This window comes from Anolis carolinensis, chromosome 6 (genome assembly GCF_035594765.1).
Source record: "Anolis carolinensis isolate JA03-04 chromosome 6, rAnoCar3.1.pri, whole genome shotgun sequence".
Classification (NCBI taxonomy): Eukaryota; Metazoa; Chordata; class Lepidosauria; order Squamata; family Dactyloidae; genus Anolis; species Anolis carolinensis.
The window spans coordinates 113,410,530-113,429,531 of NC_085846.1; the positions used below are offsets into that span (position 1 = coordinate 113,410,530).

The following is a 19,002-nucleotide window of genomic DNA, read 5'->3' on the forward strand; positions in this document are numbered from 1 at the left end:
ACCTTCCAAATGCCGCGACCCGTTGATACAGTTCCTCATGTTGTGGTGACCCCCAAGTATAAAATAATTTTTGTTACTACTTAATTACTGTAATTTTGCTACTGTTATGAATGTTGGATAAGTGAGACTCTACTGTAATAGCAATCTGAAATAGAGTTCCTTTCAACAAACCGGCACTATTTTCACTTCCTTTCTGATAATCAGGAATGAGAGCTAGCTGTCCCTTGCAACATAACCACACAGCTCTCTAAATCAATAGAAATCCAAACCAGAAGTGTTTATTATTGAAAATATTTACACGATATCTCAACGTCACATAAAAAGCCCCAGAGAGAGTCTGCCGCATCAATGCAATCCAGACGCGGCCCTTTTATAGCTGCGTCGTCGTCTTTGCCGCCGTCGGCTCAGCATCATTTTATATTATTTCATTTTATTGTACAAAGGTTCCCTTTAAAAAAGAAAGAAAGACGCCAAGCAAACATCAGTTTGAGGCTGTTGGCAAGAGAAAGAAGAGGAATCCCTCCGTGGTCGCCTTCCAAGGTAAAAGCAAAGAAGTAGTTCAGCACCCTTTCAAAGCTGGTCGGCAAAATGCAGGTGACAAAACGAGACAATAATTGTGGGGAAACTGACAGTGATGTGCCACTAAGGTGGCGATTCAAGCTTTGCCTATCAACAGGGCCAACACATTGCTCAGAAAGCAAATTCTTCACCCAATAACTTCCCAACCCAATGAAGAACAATGGAGAAGGCTCACAAGTACGTTTTCAAGTTTGGATCAGAATTTTGTCAGGATGGAAAACTGAAGCAGAAACAGAGGTCATTTTTGTCCTTTTCCAGGAGGGACTCATCTGTGGCCCCAACCTGACTTTGTGTGGATGCTTTGACCTTCATTTTGGCAATCTCTGAATGTGAAGCATGATGGATGTTTCAGAAGAGCTTTGGGACAACCAACATGGTTCAAACCTTGGAATGTTTCCTTGGGATTGACTTCTTAAAAGTGCCTAACGTTATTAGTTTCCTGAAGGTTCTCTTCTGAAATGGGTTTCTGTGAGTTTTTCGGGCTGTATGGCCATGTTCCAGAAGCATTATCTCCTGACGTTTCACCCACATCTATGGAAGACATCCTCAGAGGTTGTGAGGTCTGTTGGAAACTAGACAAGTGGGGTTCATAGTAAAAAGTAAAGGTTTCCCCTGATGTTACGTCCAGTCGTGTCCGACTCTGAGGGTTGGTGATCATCTCCATTTCTAAGCCGAAGAGCCGGCATTGTTCGTAGACACCTCCAAGGTCATGTGTCCGGCATGACTGCATGGAACGCCATATAATTGTGGAATGTCCAGGGTGAGAGAAAGAACTCTTGCCTGCTTGAGGCAAGTGTGAATGGTGCAATTGGCCACCTTGATTAGCACTGAATGGCCTTTCAGCTTCAAAACCTGGCTGCTTCTTGCCTGAAGGTGGTCAATTGCAACATTCAAATTTGCCTCCAACAGACAAGAGTTCTTTCTCCCACCCTGAACATTCCACAGATATATAAACCTCACTTGCCTGGTTTCCAACAGACCTCACAACCTCTGAGGATGCCTGACATAGATGTGGGCGAAACATCAGGAGAGAATGCTTCTGGAACATGGCCACACAGCCTGGAATACTCACAGCAATCCAGTGATACCGACCATGAAAGACTTCGAGAACAGATCTCTTATGGAGAACCAGAAAATCTCAGTGAATACTTTATTCCCATGAAATGAGGGTAAAGCCTTTGTTGGCTAAGAACTGAGAACATTATTGTATTTATGTCATTGCGGATCAAATCTAGTGTTTGAGAATGGTCAACCCTCCACATTTCCTGGAGTGAGGGGCACAGAATCTACCCAAGAAGTAGGAAAACCATGAATGAAAAATGCAGCATCTCTCCATGTGTCTCTATGGCCAAATTTTGGTGCATGTTGCATTTAAGCGTTTTGCTAGAAGACCCTGAAATCTCCAGAAAGGTGTTCTCTTTGGGAATCTCTAGAGCAAGCATGGGCAAACTTGGGTCCTCCAGGTGTTTTGGACTTCAACTTCCTCAATTGCTAACCACCAGTAGGATACTCTGTGGTCAACTTCTGATGGATGTGGACCATAGAATTGCACTAGAGGGCCTAGTGATTTATGGAGAGGACACATTGAATTTGCAAATTATCAAATCTACAAAAGTTAAACCTGCAAATGTGGACAGTCAGCTTTTGGTAAAGGCATCTGCTGAGGTCCTGCATGATCAACCAAGGCATAAGTATTGACATATAGGGCTCCAAAATGGCTCTCTGCTCTCCACCTTCAAGTTTCCATCCCTGGTTGACTATCTGTTGCTGGTGGACATGGTGGGCATGGGATTGGAGAAGTGTTTGGCTATGGGGGACATATTCCCATGGTCAGGCAGACCAAGGACATCTTCTGCGGTGATCTGCTGATGTCCTCCAGAGATCAAAGTCAATGCTATCAGTCGCCTGTGTTTGACAGATGGTTCTCCAACACTTTCATTCTCCATAAACAATGGAATGGTTATGATTGGGGACTATTGCAACATAATTGTGAGTTTGGGAGGATGTCTTTGGATGTTGGGTAGAGAAGCAAAAAATACCAAAGAGCAAAGGGACACACATGCAAGCAGGAGACAAACTTTGTCAGTGGAAAAATGGCCATATGGAAGCAAAGCAAGACCAAAAGCCCAGAAATATTCAAAAATCACATCAACAGTCTAACCAGACTCTGTAACCAGAAGAGAAGAAACGAAAAATAAAGGTCTTCATTCCAACTCATCATTGTTTCTGGTTAACATCCTGGGAACATGGGTCGACTTCTTGCTGACTTCTATCTTCCATAATTTTACTCATTCCACCTTTCCCTCCAGGTTTTTTTTTTGGTTGGCATTCTCAAAAAGCAGCTTTACGTCCAAATGGGAAGGTATCCACAAGGACATGTAAGAGTCCAGATCAAAACAAAGGGAAAGGGATCAAAATGAAAAACAGATTGCAAGAAGAGAGAAAGCGGAGTAGAAAGGACATGAGAGAAAAGAACGCCATAGATGATGAAGGCATAGGCTTGTTCACACAGCTGCAGTCTGTTTTATACTGTGAAAACTAATCCTCGTTGGAGACGTGGGGATCGACATCGCCCGGGCGACCCGTACTCGCAAGGAATGGTGGTCCTGCCATCGGTGCCATCTTTTCCTGGCTGCAGAACGGACCTGGATGGAGAAAGAGAGGCAGGAGGTGATCACAGAGCTGACCTTGGCATGCTTCTCTATTGGTGATAAAACATTACTACCATCATAGACAACACAAGTGAGGGACCTCATGTGTCCTCTCCTTGTCACAAAAGGGATGGCCAAATTGTTTTGAAGCCTCCAGGAGCAACAATTCACCTTCTAGATATGTTGCAAGGCTCTACCACACTGTTGAGCATTGTCCTCTCTGTCCTACCAAGTTTTACAGGTAGAATTGATGATGGACATGCCCAACTGCTGGAACACCCAGCCTAGAAAAGCTAGAATGATCATAGAATCATGAAGTTGGAAGGACCATAAGGGCCATCCAGTCTAACACCATTTATTTATTTATTTATTTATTTATTTACAGTATTTATATTCCGCCCTTCTCACCCCGAAGGGGACTCAGGGTGGATCACATTACACATATAAGGCAAACATTCAATGCCTTAACATAGAACAAAGGCAAGACAAACACGGGGCTCCGAGCTGGCCTCGAACTCATGACCTCCTGGTCAGAGTGATTCATTGCAGCTGGCTGCAGCTGGTTGCTCAACAGCCTGCGCCACAGCCCGGCCATGCAGGAACACACAGCCCAAACTCTCCTGAGAGATGGCCATTGAGCCTCTGCTTCAAAACCTCCAGAGAAGGAGACTCTATTATACTCCGAAGCAGCAGCAGATTCTACAGTCAAACATTTCTTTCATTTTCTGTAGATTGAATCTATTGCTTCGTGCTCTGGTCTCCAGAGCAGCAGAAAACATTATTGCTTGAGAGAAGAGCTTATTCATGGTTTTGATTTATATGTTCTCTCTAAGGATCTCCGGTGGCGAAGTGTGTTAAAGCGCTGAGCTGCTGAACTTGCAGACCGAAAGGTCCCAGGTTCAAATCCCGGGAGTGGAACGGGCGCCTGCTGTTGTTCCAGCTTCTGCCAAACTAGCAGTTCAAAACATGCCAATGTGAGTAGATCAATAGGTACCGCTCCGGTGGGAAAATAACAGCGTTCCATGCAGTCATGCCGGCCACATGACCTTGGAGGTGTCTACGGACAACGCTGGCTCTTCGGCTTAGAAATGGAGATGAGCACCAACCCCAGAGTCAGACATGACTGGACTTAACTTCAGGGGAAACCTTTACCTTTTTAAGTATCTCTAGTATGACTAAGATCAACTTGAGGATAGGCAAACACCTAGAGAAGGATTCTCACCAGGTATATCTAGGTCCTTCACATAATTCTCTGTCAGCTTCTGCCAGAAGTTTGCTCAGGCTGTGGTGCAGGCTGGAGAGCAGCTGCAATGAATCACTGCAATGAATCACTCTGACCAGGAGGTCATGAGTTCGAGGCCCGCTGGGAGCCTATGTTTGTCTCGTCTTGTTCTATGTTAAAAGGCATTGAATGTTTGCCTATATGTGTAATGTGAGCCGCCCTGAGTCCCCTTCGGGGTGAGAAAGAAGGGCGGAATATAAATACTGTAAATAAATAAATAAATAAATAAATAATAAAGTCATAATGGAGGACCTAGAGATTCCTAGGGAGAACATATTAATCAAATATATGAATAAGCAAACCCACAAAAGGCGTTAAATGGTCAGAGCTGTCCAATGGTGAAATCCAATGGATTCTCAGTCTCTGGAGGTTTTTAAGTAGAAGATGGCCATCTGTTGGGGGTGCTTTGATTGTGTGTTCTTGCATGGCAGAAAGTAGTTGGACTGGATGGCCCTTGGGGTCTCTTTCAAATTGATGATTCTATGATTCGATGACATGTGGAATCATAGAATCATAGAATCATAGATGGATGTCTGAAACATATACTCACTCATACATTTATGGAGTCAATGCAACATAACTCAGGTAAAAGAGGGGAGTCAGGTAGGCCTGGGATAAAACCAAACCTTTCAAAAGAAAAAATAAATCCTAAACAGAATTAGGATGACTAAACATGCTCAGTGAATGTGAAATGCTGAATGTGGAATGGAAGCATTGAAAACTGCAGAGAGATGGGATGGAGCATCCTGAGAAAGGACCCTTGCTAGTTGGAAGGTCTTCTAAACAGAAGCTTTACATGCCACCACATTATGTCGCCGATTCCAAAATTCATGCAACTGTTTCAATTCCCGCTCCTCTTTGCAGCAGAACCCAGCCAAGGCTAAGCTCTTTTAAATCCTATTAGCCCTGAGCTCCCCGAGGGCTCCTTTCCTCCCCATTAAGTGTGTAAGGAAAGTGTGCTTTTCATCCCTCCCTCCCAAAGCCAGCAACCCTCCCAAGAAATGGAAAGAAAAAAATTGCAATTTTTCTCAGTGGAAGAAAAGTGGTCCAAAACTGCATGGTGTGAAGATTATTCATAGGTAGGGATTTATTCTGATCAAAACCAAAATGGCACATTATTTTGCACAGAAAGGAGCACGATTATTTCCTAAGCAGAAAATACTGCTTCGTGTCCAGGAAATACTTTGGGTTTTTTTTTCACACAGAGACACACACAAGATTCCAGCTGGAATTATTATTGTTATTATTATAAATTATAAATTATTATCCCACCCGGGGAGAGCGCAGATGAGCTCCTTATATCAGCTTCAGCTCCATGCGGGGACATGAGAGAAGCCTCCTACAAGGATGGTAAAAACATCAAAAACATCTGGGTGTCTCCTGGGCAACGTCCTTGCAGATGGCCAATTCTCTCACACCAGAAGTGACTTGCAATTTCTCAAGTCGCTCCTGACACGATTTTTTTTAAAAAAAATATTATTTATTATAAATGAGACTCAGAGCAACTCACAACACTAAAAACAAAACTATGGAATGGACACAGCTTTGGTCACTTTGGTGGATGACCTCTGCAGAGAACTAGACAGGATGAATGCATCCCTCTTGGTTCTTGGTTCTCCTGGATCTCTCAACGGCTTTCAGTATCATCAACCATGGTATTTTTCTGGTTCAACTCTCTGGGATGGGACTTGGGGGCATTGCGCTGCAGTGGCTTCGCTCATTCATGGAGGGCCAGAACCAGATAGTGGTGCTGGGGAGTGCCTGCTCGGACTCCTGGCCCTTAGCTTGTGGGGTCATTTTATCCCCCATGCTTTCCAATATCTACATGAAACCACTAGGTGAGGTCATCCGGAGTTTTGGAGTTTATTTATTTATTTATTTTTTACAGTATTTATATTCCGCCCTTCTCACCCCGAAGGGGACTCAGGGCGGATCACATTATGTACATATAGGGCAAACATTCAATGCCCATATACACATAGAACCGAGACAGAGACAGATGCAGAGGCAATTTAACCTTCTCCTGAGTGGATGTTCGATTCTAGCCACAGGGGGGAGCAGCTGCTTCATCATCCACTGTGACGGCACTTCCACATTCCAACGTAGTAAATTAGTTAAATTTGCCTCCCCACTTTATAAGTGGTACCTTATTTCCTACTTGATAGATGCAACTATCTTTCGGGTTGCTAGGTCAGCAACGAGCAGGGGCTATTTTTTTATTTTTTAATTGACGGGTGCTCACCCTGCCATGGGCTGGCCTCGAACTCATGACCTCATGGTCAGAGTGATTTATTGCAGCAGGCTGCTCACCAGCCTGCGCCACAGCCCGGCCCCCCAGATGACACACAATTCTATTATTCGTTTCCACCTCAATCCAAGGAAGCACCTTATATCCTTAACCAGTGCTTGGCAGCTGTGTAGAGCTGGATGAGGGCTAACAAACTGAAGCTAAATCCAGACAAGACAGAGGTCCTCCTGGTCAGTTGCGAGGCCGATTGGGGTCTAGGGTGGCAACCTGTGCATGAGGAGATTACAGGTCTGCAGTCTGGGGGGCCTAACCCTAACCCTCCTGGTCTCAGTATTGACATTTGAAGCCTAGGTGTCGGTAGTGGTCAGGATGGCTCTTCCACAGTTAAAACTTGTGTGCCAGCTGAGACCGTATCTTGAAAAGCCTGATGTGATCATGGTGGTCCATTCCTTCATTAGATCTCGAATTGATTACTGCACTGCAGTTCACAACAAGACATTAAGACCAATACACAACTAGTTGTACAATGCCAATGTTCAGCAAAAGTGTGTTATAGTATGACTACATGGGTAAAGGTTTACACCATCCAAGTAGGATGGAAAATCTTTGCTCATTTTTCCTACAAATTCCAAGGTTTTCCATCCTATCCCACTCTCTATCCTTCCCAATGCCCTTCATTTAGATCAGTGGCTCTCAACCTGTGTGTTCCCAGGTGTTTTGGCCTACAACTCCCAGAAATCCCAGCCAATTAACCAGCAGTTAGGATTTCTGGAAGTTGAAGGCCAAAACATCTGGAGACTCACAGGCTGAGAACCATTGATTTAGACTCAAATGTGTGTTTTATAATGCAATGTCCAGAATCTCCAATTTAGCATGACCCTTGGCCATAAGGAACCATAAGAAGAGGTGGGTAATACATATATTATTATTATTATTATTATTATTATTATTATTATTATTATTATTATTATTATTATTATTTGACACAACGACATAGTATGACACAGCGAACAAGAAAGATATGCTGGATTTCGTATCACAAAATCACAAGTCGAACACTTCCCAAGCATTTAGGACTGTTGTTGTTGTTGTTGTTGTTGTTGTTGTTGTTATTATTATTATTATTGCTGCTGTTGTTGTTATTATTGTTATGCTGGAAGGGGATATTGGATATTGTAGTCCAAAAGAGTAATTTTTCAAGTTGCAAGCTTTAGCACTTCTTGCATGCAGATGTAACACTCCCTTGTCCTCTATAAATGAATACTGAAATCATAATTACTTGTTTTAAAAACAAAACGAAAATGAATTTACCAACTCTGAAACCCCCATTGTCATAATAGCCCATTACACTATGTAACACACTTTTGGTTCCTGGATTATAAATGTCATTTCCTAATTGGTTCTATCATAAAAACATGGAAAAAGTATAGCAAAGTAGATTAAGTATATTAAACTGTAGGAGGGGCACCCTGCAGCACATTTTGCTCTAGTTTTCCAATGAATATCTCATTGAGTCTGAACCAATTCAACATAGTTTGTGGCAGTCACAAAACTGAAGTTACTGGCATATAACAACTGCATGCTTCCATTACAAAGGGCACTCACTGAAAAACTCTTCTTTCAACATTGGTGTATAGACAGGGTGGATGGTTCACCCTTGAAAGAGAGATCCATAATGGGTTATTATGGCAGGTTTCTAGGCTGTTAAATTCACAATGCAGCCCAGTGTACAATGAAGCAGATGGGAGCTTCGTGCTCCTCAGGCCGTCTCCGAGTTGCATGGTACGCTGTTCAGAAATAGATTTTTCAAGGTTGGCAACGCAATGCACACACGCACAACCAGACGGTCTTTTATGATGGATCTGCCACTTAGGGTTTTTTTCCACTACTGTTGAGTGAATTGGGAATGCAGAAGTGTCAGAGATGGCATCTCAAGGCTACGGATGACAACAAACGCACTGTTTACATCTCTAAGATGGGATCCTCTGTTGCCTCCTCCCACCATATGTCTCCACCTCTGGGCCCAAAGCTTTCTTCCCTATGTGACCCTCGTGTGGAATGACAATGTTGCATAGCTAAACACACAACAAAATGCACAATGGAGAGCGGATTTGATTATTCACAAATGTTTTCTCTAAAGATCTCTAGGTCCCTTCATGGAACTCCATGTTCGATTTCTGGTGGAAGCTGATCACAGAGTCATGTTGGAAGGCAAACTAGAGGTTCTTAAGCCCCATCTACACTGACCATTTAATGCAGCTTCAAGCTGATTTGCAACTGTAGTAACTACAAAATGTAAGTGGCGCAAATTAAGTTGAGTAATCTTCATTAAGTTAAACCACAGGAAAGTCCAGGTTAAGCCCCTTAATGTGTATCAGCAACCCCCAAATGGAAACCACACCTCAACACAAAATCAGTTCTGCAGACTTTGAAGTGCATTGTAGGCACCTGGCTCAGCTGAAGTGCATTATAGCATTCGGAAGTGGGATGCCAAAAAATGCCCTCTGCTTCTAACTATCACTTAGAATCATAGAATAATACAAAGTGTTTCAAAGTCACATTTAGCATTTAATGTAATCATCTTCCTGGCTTCAAACCTAGGCATGGCAGTCCAATCATCCTCACAGTCAAAGAGATATCTGCCAAGCTAGTTCCAAACTGGTTTAAATAGTCAGTGTGGATGAGACTTAGGCTGGCTCTACACTGCCCTATGTCCCAGGATCTGATCCTAGATTATTTTATTTGAACTGGATTATATGTTTCTATAGGTAAAGATAAAGGTTTCCCCTGACATTAAGTCCAGCCGTGACCGACTCTGAGGGTTGGTGCTCATCTCCATTTCTAAGCTGAAGAGCTGGCGTTGTCCATAGACACCTCCAAGTTCATATGGCTGGCATGACTGCATGGAGCGCTGTTACCTTCCTGCTGGAGCAGTACCTATTGATCTACTCACATTGGCATGTTTTCGAACTGCTAGGTTGGCAGGAGATATGTGTCTATACTGCCAGATAATCTGGGATAAGAAAATAAACTCGGGCCAGATTCTGAGCTGTAGAGTAGTGTAGATCCAACCTTAGGACTTAGCTTCCTGATCTTTTACCATAATTGTTGACTTTCTTCTAACATCTTTGCTAGAAGTTGGGATGAACGCGAAAAGAACTGGGAAGACGAGCTTCCCAGAGGGGAAGATTAGAGAGATAACTAACAGAAAGAAAACAAAAGCCAGTTTCTCCCCACTGCTCTGACTTGCAAGCAGATCAAGTAAAAACAGAGTTATCTGCTAGAGCGCCTGATAATAATACGATGGCATATTGCTATAAATCTGAAACGACTTGGAGGCATACAAGATTTCCTAAAATCTCTCTTTAGACTTTAAGCTTGCCAGAGAGCCCGCTGGCCAACAAAGAATATTCTTTGCCAATGGGAAGCTCACTGTTGCCTGTCGAAAGCGACTGCTGTCTGGCCAACAACAAAAAGTCACCTTGCTTCAACCGAAATCTTTAGCAAAGCTGCTGTTTCTTTCTTCTTTGGAAAGAAGCTGCCAATCTTAAATTGTACCCAGGTGAGCCATTGAGGCAGCTGGGAAGGGTCAGAAGTAACTGTGACCTGTGTCCTCCTTTTCCTGAGAGGTTGGAATAGCATGACTTCAACTCAACAGAGATGGGTATTGATTTGCAGGTGACTATTGTTTTAACCTTTAGCTGCCTTGGATCCCAGACTGGGTTAAAAGGTGGCATATCAAATAAGAAAATACTAAAAACGGTGGCAAAGGTGGGAAGCAAAGGGATAGCATTAGCTTTCCAGGAGACCTTAGTGAATGTTACTTTCCACACTGTACCATCAGAAGGGTTTATATACCTGCAGTCCCCAAGTTATGAACAAGAGAGGTTCTGCAGGTTTGCTCTTAAATTGTATTTGCATGTAAGTTGGAACAGGTACATTTTAAGTTTAACTCTGTATGTATGTGTGTGTGTATGTGTGTGTGTGTGTGTGTGTGTGTGTGTGTGTATATATATATATATATATATATATATATATATATATATATATATATATAATGCATATGTTTTTAGAGACCCCGGTGGTGCAGTGGGTTAAACCGCTGAGCTGCTGAACTTGCTGACTGAAAGGTTGGTGGTTTGAATCTGGGAGTGGGGTGAGCTCCCGCCGTTAGCCCAAGATTCTACCAACCTAGCAGTTCGAAAACACGCAAATGTGAGTAGATCAAGGGGCGTTTTATTATTTCCTGGTCTTAAAATGGACTTAAAAGACTCTATGAAAAAAAAATTACAATTTGGCTCCATAAAATACTACATAAATTATTATTTTTTCCACAAAGCAACACTATGCAACAAAATTTGAAAACTTCTCTTTTCCTAGGTTGAAAGTCTTATTTATTGTTTAATTGTGCAGGACTTCCTTTGAAAGTAGTTGTTCTACTCCAGAAACTCTCTTTCTGTGGCTGCCACAAATTATGTTGAATTGATTGAGACTCTGTGAGCTATTCAATGAAAAACTATCGCAAAATGTGCTGCAGGATGTCCCACAAAAACAAAGTTTTTGCAGTTTGATAAACCTTTTCCATGTTTTTATGGAAATGGCATTTATAACCCAGGAACAAAAATTGTGTTACATAATGTAATTCAGAAGGACGAATCGTAGGATCCAAGAGTTTGAACATACAGTAGAGTCTCACTTATCCAACATTCGCTTATCCAACGTTCTGGATTATCCAACGCATTTTTGTAGTCAATGTTTTCAATACATCGTGATATTTTGGTGCTAATTTCGTAAATACAGTAATTACTACGTAGCATTACTGCGTATTGAACTACTTTTTCTGTCAAATTTGTTGTAGAACATGATGTTTTGGTGCTTAATTTGTAAAATTATAACCTAATTTGATGTTTAATAGACTTTTCCTTGATCCCTCCTTATTATCCAACATATTAGCTTATCCAACGTTCTGCAGGCCCGTTTATGTTTGATAAGTGGGACTCTACTGTAGTTACAGAACCATCCCTCCCAATCCTATCTACTCATCTCGGGACAGATTCTAGCTTGTCCATATTCTTTTTGAATTATTTTTCCCAGAACTGGGCACAGTCATATTCCAGGTGAGATCAGACCAAAGCAAAATACAGTGGCACAAATACTTTACTTGCTTTGGGCACCATGCTCATACAAACACAATCTAGAACCGCATTGGCTGTTTTAGCTGCAGCATCACACTGTTGGCTCATGTTCGGCTTGTGGTCCACTAAGACCCCTAGATCTACTTCACACATACCATTGTCCTCTCTTGGTGTAGTTTTTCCGACTCTTAGGGTATATCTGTATCGTAGAAGTGATGCCATTTGACACCACTTTCATGGCCATGGCTCAGTGCAATGGATTCCTGGAAGTTGTAGTTTGGTAAGGCACCAATACTCTTTGGCAGAGAAGGCTAAAGTCCTTGTAATACTATAACTCCCACAATTCCATAGCACTGAGCCATGGTACATGCATAATTCTACAGCCTAGACCAGGCATGGGCAAATTTTGGCCCTCCAGGTGTTTTGGACTTCAACTCCCACAAGCCAAATGTTACCAATTCTTTATGGGTGGCAAGTGGATTTGCTACTGCAAGATTGGCAAATCTGCTCCTTATTTCACAGCCACTCATTCCGCAGTTGCTATGAGATTAATGGGAGTTCTCCCAGTGGCAAATTCCAGCACCAGCAAATCTTCTGTACAATTTAAAGCAGGAGCAAAGCCTACATTTGTAGGTTTCCAGAAGCGCAACTGTAATTGCAAAGTGCTGCGCTGAAGGGTCATGGCAAACAAGTCCCTGAAGACCTTTGCTTTACTTAACTTGCCAAGAGGAAAGCTGAGAAAGGCACAGGCAGAACAAGAAGCCAAATGAATCTGTAAATTATTATCATCAGTGCCATCGTCTGAACTAATGGGATGTCGTATCCGGTGCCGGTCAGGTCGACACACACAAAAAAAAGGTGGAACGGATATAGAGAAGAGAGGCAGGAATGAATGGCATTGTTATTATGGACCCCGAAAAAGTGTCCGGATCAGTGCAGGAAGAAGACAAGGGGAAAAGATGACATTGGCCTCACTGAGTGGAATTGCTGAGAAGATAATGAATGGTTTGGAGACGGAAGACAGAGGGCTTCTCCCCGGAGTGCGGAGAAGAGAGACGAGAAATAAAACAGCTCATAATGGGAAAATGGGGAGTGGGCGTGAGCAATGAAAACAGCTTTGAAGTGGCATTATAAAACGTGGCATCACACAATCATTTCCCCTGTTATATACCAGATGAAAAAAAAAAAACTTTTCAAAACTGCACTGTAGGAGCCGTATTATCAAGGCTGTGGCTAGGATGCAATTGATGGGGTCGGTTATTTGAGAAAGTTCAATTTTTTTCTATTTGCTAAAACCCATTAGCTTTGGGCTAACAGACTATACAAGCAGGCATGAGTTATGCCTACAATACCATATAATGTTGGGTTGCTGTTAGTTTTCTGGGATGTATGGCCATGTTCCAGAAGCATTCTCCCCTAATGTTTCACCCACATCTATGGCAGGCATCTTCAGAGGTTGCGAGCTCTGTTGGAAACTAGGCAAGTGGGGTTTATATATCTGTGGAATGATGTCCGGGGTGGGAGAAAGAACCCTTGTCTGCTTGAGCCAAGTGTGAATGTTGCAATTGGCCACCTTGATTAGCACTGAATGGCCTTGCAGCTTCAAAGCCTGGAGGTTGTGAGGTATATTGGAAACTCCAGAAGACTCCTTCATCTTCTTCAGCTGGGAAACAAAATACCAGAAAAGGGACTTTGCAACAACATGATTGAGAGCAAAGATAAGGTTTATAAATCTGTGAAAAGTCAAGGGTGGGAGCAAGAACGCCTGTCTGTTGGAGGCAAGTGTGAATGTTGCAATTAATCACCTTGATTAGCATTGAATAGCCTTGCAGCTTCAAAGCCTTGCTGCCTCCTGCATGGGGGAATCTTTTGTTGGCGGTGTTAGCTGGCCCTGGTTGTTTCCTGTCTGGAATCCCCTTGTTTTCTAAGTGTTGTTCTTTATTTACTGTCCTGACCCTGGACATTATTTCACATGTATATAAACCCCACTTGCCTAGTTTCCAACAGACCTCACAACCTCTGAGGATGCCTGCCATAGGTGTGGGTGAAACATTAGGAGAGAATGCTTCTGGAACATGGTCAGACAGGCCAGAAAACTCACAGCAACCCAATGATTCCGGCCGTGAAAGCCTTCGTCACCATATAATGTCATTTGAGACTGCTTTACATTGTCAGTGTATACTCCTATAATGCAGATTAACTGTATTATAAGAGCCTACACTGACGACACAATGCAGCTTCAAACTGTATTATATGGCGTCATAGATGGATCGACAGCGCAACTTACCTCGCCATTTAAGAAGCAGTAAAACACAGACACAAAAAAGCCCTAAAAAGAAAAGAAGAAAATAGCACAATGTTATTTTTTTCTGCCCAAGAGAACGATGAACTGGCACAACCTGGTGATCACAACCAGACACAGTGAAGACATCTGCCCATGCACTTTGCTACTCTGCTGAGTACGCATACACAGTGTGGAACACATCTTACCACTATAAAACAGTGGAAGTGGCCCTTAATGAGACATGCCGCATTATCACAGGATGTCTACGCCTTACACTGCTGGAGAAATTATCCTGTTTAGCCGGTATTGCACCACCTGACATCGATAGGGAAGTAGGATCCAGCAATGAAAGGACCGAGGCATTGACATCTATGATTCACCCTCTGTTTGGATACCAGCCAGCATGCCAATGCTTTAAATCAAGAAATAGCTTCTTAAGATCTACAGAGGCACTCACAGGAACACCTCAGCAAGCGAGAGTCCAAAAGTGGCAGGTTAAAACCCAGAACTTCAATCAATGGCTGATACCAGATGAGAAACTCCCTCCTGGGCACACAGAAGATTAGATGGCTTGGAAGGCACTGAACGGACTGTGCACCACAAAATGCAGAGCCAACCTTAAGAAATGGGGTACAAAGTGGAGTGCACAACATGCAAGTGTGGAGGAGAGCAAACCAAAGACCCCTTACTACAATGCAGTCTGAGCCCTGCCACATGCACAATGGAGGACCTTCTTATAGCAACACTAGAGGCATTCCAAGTGGCCAGTTTCTGGTCAAAAGAAATTTAGTATAATGCCAAGTTTTTAACTTTGTTAGTGGTTTTCCTACGTATACATTATAACTGTATTCTCAATTTGCTTCTGACACAATAAAGTTCCCATCATCTTCATTCAGCATGTGCATGGCTTGTTCACCATCTGTATGGTCAATGCAAGACATTCTAATGATGTTGCATGCTGCAAGCCTTGGGAGTCTCTGATATCTCAGGGAACCACTCTATGTTCCACACATTCCTTTTCTCATCTCCTACCTGAAAAGACTGCAAGAAGGAATTGAAGTAGATGAAGAAGATCTGGGAGATGTCGTCTTCTCCCGGGTTGACGAAGAAGAGCATGTAGGTGATTCCCAGCAGAGGCAGGAGCACTAAGGTTGCTTTGACCGCCTTCCTGTTGAAGAAGGATGGAAGAAGAAGAATACCATGTAACACAAGTTTTGTTCCTAGGTTATAAATGTTGTTTCCTAATTGGCTCTATCATAAAAACATGGCGAAAATTTATTAAACTGCAAAAACCTGCAGCACATTTTGCTCTAGTTTTTCAATGAATATCTCACCAAGTCTCAACCAATTCAACCTCGGTTGCTGTGAGTCTTCCGGGCTGTATGGCCATGTTCCAGAAGCATTCTCTCCTGATGTTTATCCCACATCTGTGGCAGGCATCCTCAGAGGTTGTGAGGTCTGTTGGAAACTAGGCAAGTGGGTTTATATATGTCCAAGGTGGGAGAAAGAACTCTTGTCCGTTGGAGGCAAGTGTGAATGTTGCCATTGGCCACCTTGATTAGCACTGAATGGCTTTACTGCTTCAAAGCCTGGCTGCTTCCTGCCTGGGGGAATCCTTTGTTGGTAGGTGTTAGCTGGTCCTGATTGTTTCCTGCCTGGATTTCCCGTTTTCTGAGTCTTGTTCTAAATCCAATTGATTCAGTAGTTCTTCTTGGGACAAACGATAGGAAATCAGTCCAACGGAAATGCAACCATGCAAACTTGCCGTATTGTCGTGCTTTTATACTGTATTCATTTAGTTGTATTCAAATATATGCTGATTTTCATTGGTCAGCACATTAATAAACAACAACTACTTTAACTTTCTTATCTGCATGCCCTTTGGTCAGAGCTGTCATTATTGATGCAAACTGGGGCTTTCAAGGGGTGCATCTACACTGTAGAATTAATGCAGTTTTGCACCACTTTACCTTCCATGGCTCAATGTTATGGAATCCCAGGATATGTAGTTCTGCAATGTCCCATGATTCCATAGCACAAAGCCATGCCAGCTAAAGTGGTATCGAACTGTATTAATTCTACAGTGTAGGCATACTATATATGGCTTCAAGGATTGAGGTCTCTGGTCTTTGCATTGCACTCAGCAAATCTGGATTGTCAGTGTTAGGAAATCTTCTTCGACTGAGCCAAAGCACAGCAGATAGAAGCCTGAGAGATGTAATTAAAAGGAGGGTGATTTTAGAATTTGCATGGTGACATTTTGCAGAAAAATCTCAGCCGTAACAGGTCTGAGTTTTTAATTTTCATTATAATAATAGGTGTCTGTTTTTACCCGGCTGCAAGGGAACTCAAACCATGACACCAGACTGACTTCCCTAATTGCAAGGTGCGAAAGCGGCAAAATATATGTATGTTTAGCAAGAAGGATTGAGGTTTGTCAAAATAATAAGGGTTTGAAAGGACACAGATGTCACTACACAAGACAATGGAGGCTTGGAGACATCCTAATAGCTCCTTTCTAGATTCCAGAGAATGCAATCTATGCTCACTAAGTTTTAAACTTTTATATCACTCCTTTTTTTGTTCACTCCTTTTTAACCGGTTGTATGCATTGGAGTTCTGGACCCATGGAATCCTGTATTACTTTGGGAGCAGTTTCTCTTTCTGGGTGCATCTACATTGTAAAATCAATACAGTTTTAATACCACATTAACCACCGTGGCTCAATCCTATGTAATCCTGGGAACTGTAGTTTGGTGAGGCACTAGCACCCTTTGGCAGAGAAGGCTAGATGCAAAACTGCAACTCCCAGGATTCCACAGCATTGAGCCATGGGAGCCCAAGTGGTGTCAAACTGCATTAATTCTACAGTGTAGATGCACCTGATATTAATGCACTTTATCTATTGTGCGGCTCAATGCTAAAATTTAAGGGGTTGTAGTTTGGTGAGACACTACCACTCTTCAGCAAAGCAGGATAAAGACCTTATAAAACTACACATCCCATGATTCCATAGCATTGAGTCACATCTTTTAAAGTGGGGTCAAACTGCATTAATTCTGCAGTGTATACACACCCCTATTTCTCCATCTAGTCCAACAGGGTCCGTTTTCTTTGCCCAAGAGTCTGTGACGGTTTTTCCAAGTGCTGGGAAAAGCTCCATTCTGGATTACAACTCCCAGAATCCCCAACCAACGTGGCAGGGGATGATGGGAATTGAATCAAAAGTTAGCCTTCAAAGATTTTTCTTCCCCTCTCAATGACAGTGGATGAACTGACAACACTTTTATTGGGTTGCTGTGAGTTTTCCAGGCTGTATGGCCATGTTCCAGAAGCATTCTCTCCTGATGTTTCACCCACATCTATGGCAGGCCTCCTCAGAGGTTGTGAGGTCTGTTGGAAACTAGGCAAGTGGGTTTATATATGTCCAAGGTGGGAGAAAGAACTCTTGTCCGTTGGAGGCAAGTGTGAAGGTTGCAATTGGCCACCTTGATTAGCATTGAATGGCTTTGCAACTCTAAAATCAGGACAGTAAATAAAGAACAACACTCAGAAAACAGAGGAATTCCAGACATGAATCAACCAGAGCCAGCTAACACCTCCAAACAGAGGATCCCCCCAAACAGGAAGCAGCCAGGCTTTGAAGCTGCTAAGCTATTCAATGCTAATTAAGGTGGCCAAATGCAACATTCACATTTGCCTCAAGCAGACAAGAGTTCTTTTCCCCAACCTGGACTTTCCACAGATATATAAACCCCACTTACTTAGTTTCCAACAGACCTCACAATCTCTGAGAATAACTGCCATAGATGTGGGCAAAACGTCAGGAGAGAATGCTTCTGGAATATGGCCATACAGCCTGGAAAACTCACAGCAGCCCAATGATTCTGGCCATGAAAGCCTTGGACTACAACACATTTATTATTATGAATTTTCTACTTTCTCCTGGAGAAAATAAGTATCTCAGCATTTGTACAAAAGTTTATCTGTAATTTGCAAATTCTTTTCTGAAAATTATTCTGCACAGAATGACTTCTGTGTTGCCTGTTCAAGGGCCATATTTGTTTTTAATGCACGTAGAATGTTTTCTGCACTAGTTTTCTGCACCGTATTTAAAAGCAATGACAGATAAATGTTTTGAAAGTAATACTCACTAACAATTACTCAACGTACCTGTATTGTATTGTTTCTGATGTGGTTGAAGCTCGCAGTTTCGTCATCAAAATCCTAACTATGTTGAACAGAAATACAAAGTTTATCTGTGAAACAAAACAGAAAGAGAGAAAAGGGAGAAGACATCAATATGTAGAAAACACAGACAAACTATTGAAAATGTGTGCAATCCCCGATGAAATCTCTCTTGTCCAAGTTGCAATAACTTTTGGGATGGAAATCAATTTATTTCCTTATATATTCCATTTTTATTTGCTTGTAAGATGGGTTTCAATTTAGGAACAAAATGTTCAGACCTAATGAAGTCCTGCTCTTGCTGCTCTTGAGCCGAGAAGGTATTCAAGGAGGGAAAATGTGGGAAATCAGGTCTCATCAGCTGCCTGTTTCCCAAAGCAATTTTATTTGGTGCCAATGGAGCTCTCAGAAATATTTCCAATTTGTTAGACATGAAGACTCAGACTATATTTTAAGCATAACATTTCTGCGTAATGCTATAACTCGATATTGGTGTTCTAAAATTTCCATCCTACATCAGGGTCGTGTAGCCTGGAGGTACATCTACACTATAAAATTAATGCAGTTTGGCACCACTTTAACTGCTATCTATATATATAAAAGAGTGATGGCATCACGGCAGCGGACAAAACAAC

At 42.4% G+C, this 19,002-nt stretch overlaps 1 protein-coding gene across 2 annotated transcripts in view; it reads right to left on the reverse strand.

Moving 5' to 3' along the window:
• Window positions 1-252: 252 nt before the first annotated feature.
• The window catches only part of crhr2 (corticotropin releasing hormone receptor 2), a 184,177-nt gene continuing 165,427 nt past the window's right edge, over window positions 253-19,002 (reverse strand). For both annotated transcript variants that reach the window (XM_008112212.3, XM_003221875.4), the window contains 4 exons: window positions 18,353-18,438; window positions 15,212-15,347; window positions 14,183-14,224; window positions 253-3,224 (listed from right to left, as the gene is read on the reverse strand). In XM_008112212.3, coding sequence (XP_008110419.1) covers window positions 3,084-3,224; window positions 14,183-14,224; window positions 15,212-15,347; window positions 18,353-18,438 — 405 coding nt within the window. In that variant the 3' untranslated portion in view covers window positions 253-3,083. The remainder of the gene's footprint in view (window positions 3,225-14,182; window positions 14,225-15,211; window positions 15,348-18,352; window positions 18,439-19,002) is intronic.